At 45.1% G+C, this 5,779-nt stretch overlaps 1 protein-coding gene across 1 annotated transcript in view; it reads right to left on the reverse strand. All coding sequences in view use genetic code 11, as the record gives it.

The window, feature by feature from the left end:
* Window positions 1-5,779, reverse strand: part of EGR_05958 (hypothetical protein) — a gene marked incomplete at both ends in the record, with an annotated part of 8,282 nt that overhangs the window by 1,418 nt on the left and 1,085 nt on the right. The window contains 2 exons of the mRNA XM_024495207.1: window positions 3,162-3,321; window positions 5,421-5,568. Of these exons, the coding sequence (XP_024350426.1) occupies window positions 3,162-3,321; window positions 5,421-5,568 (308 nt within the window). The remainder of the gene's footprint in view (window positions 1-3,161; window positions 3,322-5,420; window positions 5,569-5,779) is intronic.

A 5,779-nucleotide genomic window follows, 5' to 3' on the forward strand; every position in this document is an offset into this window, starting at 1 on the left:
GAATGGATGGAGGGATACAGGATGGATGGATGGATGAATGGATACAGGATGGATGAATGGATGGATGGGTACAGGATGGATGGATGGATAGACTTCAAAATCAAGCATGTTTTGCGGAAAGAAGACAAGACCCCGTGGTAACCCGCGTTCTACACAACATACACGCTTATTGAAAGAGCTGAAAAGCGACTCAGGAATGGATGTTTATGAGCTTTCGCTGTCACCTTGCTCCCATCGTGCGGCCATCTACTTCGCCAAATGTACACAGGGTTTCTAGAATGGCATGCTGATGACGCTTGGCTTACCCTCCCCAACTTGTCACTTGTCAATGAAGGCACCGTCGAACACGACATCGGTGCCTCGATCATTTTACCGCTTTTACACGCCTGAAAAGGTCGTCCTACGTCAGTTTACTGCGAAGATTATAACATGAAAACAAAAAAATCATGATTGGCGTATCTAGTTTTGGAAATGGCGTGAGGGAGACTGGTGGTGGTAACCGCTGTTTCCTCAGGAAATGGTACATCCCACCAACGCTGCTTCATTAATCACTTAGTTTCTACTTTACGCCAACTTTTCCTTCTAAAACCAACGCTAAGACCGGGAGGTAACGGTGCTAGAGGGGTTTTTACCCAAGCAATGAAAGGGCAAGGTGGGTCACGGTGCGTCAACCGCGCGCGGATGCGATTGGTTGCGACGTGTGAGTCAGCGGTGCCGCGGCACATTGTTTACTGCTACCGGTGTTTGACTCGGGGAAGCAGCAAAGCTACGTGTTCTTTAATGTTGACTTAAATGTCACAAAAAGGCAACGTTTGGGATATTCGCATGGTAAAGTAGACTGCATGCGCCAACTCCAATCAGAATAACCAATAGTTGAGCAACTCCCAGTTCATAGGAAAAGTCCACTAATATTGAATGGCCAAACAAAAAAAAATGATTTATGCAACTTTTTTTTCAAATTACAAATTACTAAAATAAGAGTGCTTTCAAATTTGCCAAAATGTCACAAAGGAGCTCTAAGATGTAGTGTAATACTTATGTTGTTTTAATGTGCCTTTCAGGGAGGAGGCAATCAGGAAATTCGAACCTTGTTACCGGATCGTCCTCTCCCTTACCCTGTGACTGCGGCTCCCCTCCTCTTGAATATTGTATTTTCCCTATACATCTTGTCACCTTTAATAAAGATGTCCAAAGCAAATCAACCTGGCTTGTCTAGGAACGCTAGGAATTGGGAAGCGGAGACCGAGGAGCCTCGCTCCACAGTAGACATACTAATGGCCAGTCAGCTACCAGCCAATCGTGGACAAGTGACTAACAGCCACTTGCTGACACTTTGCGACTTCATTCAAGTGCGCAAAGATAACCACTTTTGAACACAAGTACATTCATTCCTGTTTTCCTGGCGGACATTCTCAACTCGGTGACAGTGCCTCGTTTTGACCAGGAAACATGGTCTTGCCCACTTTACTGCATATCAGTGCCCATTTAGGCTGGACGGTTTTAAATATCCTGCAAAAAATGATAAAATTTGCCAGAACCAGGTCGTCTCCTCTTCCTCTCTACACAAAAATTAAGTAAACATCGACTATAGCGCTACACTTCAGGTATGGGGGAAAATGCGCTTTAGAAGGACTACGTAGACGGTCTTATCGGCACAAACAGGCGACTGCTTGGTGAGTAAATACGAAATTTTAAGGTGACATTCCCCAATCATCGTAACTTGGTGTTGTTTTTATGGTGAGATGAAAGATTTAATCTGATAGACTGAAATATTCTGCTAGGCACAGAGTTTCCCCACTCCAAAAGGCCATAGAGCATTGTAGCAGACTGCCTCAAAAAGGTTTCATTCTGCGCCAAAGTCTGCACGCAAACACGGAGACAGAAGGGCTCCTCCGGGACACATTTGCTACCAAATGTCGCACAATTTTGTAAATGTGTGCTGTGCAGCGGCACGCGCCTTAGAAGTTCGGTGCCGGTGCTTGTGAGAGGACAATGCACCGGAAGGACAGGCGGTAGATCCGCGTGAATGCGATGAACAAATAAAATCATGTACGAGTTCACCAGATGTGAACTTGGAAGCAAAAAAGGTGTTCTTTTATTGCAAAAAGGAGACGAGAACTTTACCGCATTAGGCAGATGTACAAAATGGTGGTGTGAAAAGAAAGTTTATGCTCATTGAAAGCTTTACTTTTCGCCTCGTTGTAATCTAGCCTCGCAGACGACCGCCCTGGCGCTTTTATAGACAAGTAGGGTTTTTCAGGTCAAGTCAAGACTCACGCTGCCTTGCACGTGTAAGAAAGAGAAGTGGCGAGGTGTTAACGCCCGCCGGTTATGTCATTGCGGGTCACGATAACAGACAAGAGGGCTCGGTTCTGGACATTCGATCACGGCAGAGAAATCTACCACCGGAAACGGTAAACTCAGCACAATTATTCAAAGAGTGAAATAAATTCTCCCGATCATCCCAATCTGCACCCATTTCTACATTCCTAGTCATGAAGCCATTCTGTACGTCGACGATAAACCCACTTCTGGGATCATATATCTTGAATTAACATGTTAGCAAGAAAAATTAGACTACCTCACTGACACATATGCATAAGCCTCTATCTCTTACAAAGAATATGCCCGGTTCCACTGGGGCTTCAAGAAAGCCTACAGATAGGTGAATATCACAGAAGAAAAGCACCAGTGGATGGGTGATGGAGATATGTGAAAAAGAAAGGCCACTTAAAGTGTCACCAAAAGCGGACTGTATCGTAAATCTGGAGGCATGAAAGTCCCGCCTGTGAACGATGCGATGGCTTTGGTAGAGTGACAACAAAAGACAAGGGATTGGGATGACACATCCATCACCAGGGGCGAGGCGATGGGAGGGAAAAAAAAACTCACCTCACGTTTCGGATGCGTTTTTGTGAATCTACTGTGACATCTCCACTTGCAGTATCAAAGTGAAAGATTTAATTGGGCGCCAAAATGTAATGACTGCTGGATATTTACTTAACCACCAGGCCCCTCCGGTCCTGTACCTTCGAGGAGGCCCGGCGCCCTACACTCAAGGTGAATCATCAAGGCTGCTTTTGGCCCACATTTGCTTCATAAAGAATATGAAATGCCTACCTCCGACGGCAACATTTAAAGAAGTAATTTAAAAACCTTACCGTTGAATTCATGCACCTTCCACAAGCGGTAGCCCTCGTTCCCTCGAAGCACCTCTTGGCATTCCAACCGGAAGAAATTGCGCAAATGATGTAGACGATGATCACGAAAAGGCCTGTAGCTCCAACAATTGCGTAGATGGCATAGTCCATGTATGGGAACCTGTAAAATTAACCACAATTACCAGTCTTTCTTTAATTTTTCAAAAAGAAAAAAACAGTTCAAATTGGAGCGGAGGCGGAGTTGTAAGAACCGCCTGAAGAGCAGACATGAAAGCGCTTCCTTTTACCAAACTTTCTCGGCTTTTTTTCCATTTAATTCTCAGGTCAGCAGTAATTATTCACATTTTGCGCAATTTGGACAGGCATAAATTCTAATTACGACTGGTATATTGCTCGGAAGCATCCAAATGGGAGAAAAGGCCAATTCCAGCATTCATGGCGATTCATGCAACAGTAGAGCTGTCAAAAGTGAAGGTCACAGCGTTAGATCCAACTCCGAGGCTGCCCCGATCACCAGTTCGTCCCAACTCGAATCGGCTGAGGTGACACTTTTGACATGCAGATTTCAGCATGCCTGTCAGGCAGAGCCGGTAGGTAATGATTTGAAAGTAGGGCCACCCTATGTCGACGGAGTGGGTGCTTCACATTAATTAAACATGTCATTGAGAAGCTTCCATAAAAAGAAAAAAACTGCGCTTTCGGAGCCACGACATTCACCTCCTTGTTTTATTCTCTTCTCTTTAAAAGGGCTTCCGTTTCACATCCGATTGAATCATTTCTAGATCGATGTTGACAGAACCTTTGTATCTATGTGTTTACTCTAGGACGCGCATAAACACAAACCCACAGCTGTCCAAGGGTGAAATTTGTGGTTTTTCTACCCTAGAGGAGCGTGGGTTTTGAGTCACCCTAAAAAGACGTTGTCAAGCCCTTCGTTTAATCCGTATTTCAAACAGCACGGGGCGGGTTGCAGGTACAACAGCTCTCGGTCACCCCGGTTCAATGTCAGAGTGTTGCGGTCGTGACCCTCTGGCTGGCACGGGAGGCCTTAAGCTAAATAAATCCGCTACCATCAACCGTGATGTTCTAATCGTAGCCGCATGTCACTAATACGTGCCATGTGACAGTCAGCACTAAATCCTATCACAGGCAAACAAACTAGGTTGAAAACAGCCAAGAAGGGAAATTAGTTGAATCTCATGGTTCTTGAGTAGCTTCTGAATCGGTCATTTTGGTTGTGTAAGTGTTGGTGCCACTTGGGCACTACATGCCTCGGAGACAAAGCTCAATGATAACCTGACAAGTGGCCACGAGACTTTCAACGTCGCATTATCTTAGTGCCTGTAGTTTATTTGTTTGTAAGGAAATATCACAAGACAAATTGGATGCACCTGTGACGGAGTGAGAGGAGATGCCACCTAGCCTGACGATTTGATTCGTGGGTAAGGCGGTACACAGCTCACCTCACCGAAGTCGCATTGTCATGTCAATCTATTTACTAAGAACGGATGCAACCCCTGCAACAATCAAAAATGTGACAGCACGTTGAGCGACGTCAGACAGTGAATCCGCCGCCGTAGCATACACCGCTCCTCGTCAATAATGATGTCGAGTGCGTGTGTATGTTTTGCATGTCCGTTCACAGACCTTAGAAATTCCACAATGCCCTTGCTTAAATGAACTTAGGGTACAAAAATCGACAAATTTGCCCAGATTGGGTACATTTGGTGTCGCTTCAGCATGTAGACATAGCATGGTCCACCATTAATCATCTCCGTTCCAAGTTGCTGCGTAGGTAGGGCGGTTGTTAGGTAGACAGGGCGGGGGGGGGGGGGAGGGGTAGGCGAAAGAATGGCAAATGAGGCAAGATGTATGGATCGTTCTCTCAACGTAGGGAGGGGAGATGGATAACCTTTTCGTCTTTGATCTTCGCTAGAAATTAGGGCAGCAGGATTTTTCTTGCCTTTTGGTGTTTACGGACCCACAAGCGACGTCACAAAAGTGACAACGTTTGGCATATTTTATGTAAAAGAGACTGAGAGAAGAAGAGCGATAAGATAAGATAAGAGCTGCCGTAGAGTAAGTTTTTTTCTTCCACTTGTGGACCATCTCACTAACTGAATGCAAACAAATTCTTGTTTAAATGCGCATCTAGGAGACGTCCTACAACGAGAACATGTCAAACTCCGACGATAAAATGTGTATGATTTGTGCATGTTGGAAGGTGAAAATGGAGAAAAATTAAACACAAAAACTTACAGAGGATCAACGTTGAGCAGTTCGGAGAGTCGCCTGAGTCCAAAAATCGCTCCAACACCGAAAGCTATGCCTCCAAGGAAGACCAGGATCATGAGAAGAAGCGACGGCAGGGGCGAACTTCGCAGACATCGTGTACAGGTGCTTTCATCTACTTTGAGTGGAACAAGAGAAGAAAAAAGAATCAAAGTTATTTAAGGTCCTATCTTTGCTCTCGTGTTTGCAATCACTCGTGCTGGATTAGTGTAAAGATAGTTGCGCCAATTGAGCGTGACAGGGATACGAGGGCCTTAAACACCAAAAAAGAAGAGAAAGCGAGGTGAAAAGGACCAATCGAGTTACCTTTTGTCATTGACGTGGTA

This window comes from Echinococcus granulosus, assembly GCF_000524195.1.
Source record: "Echinococcus granulosus chromosome Unknown EG_S00048, whole genome shotgun sequence".
NCBI lineage: Eukaryota > Metazoa > Platyhelminthes > Cestoda > Cyclophyllidea > Taeniidae > Echinococcus > Echinococcus granulosus.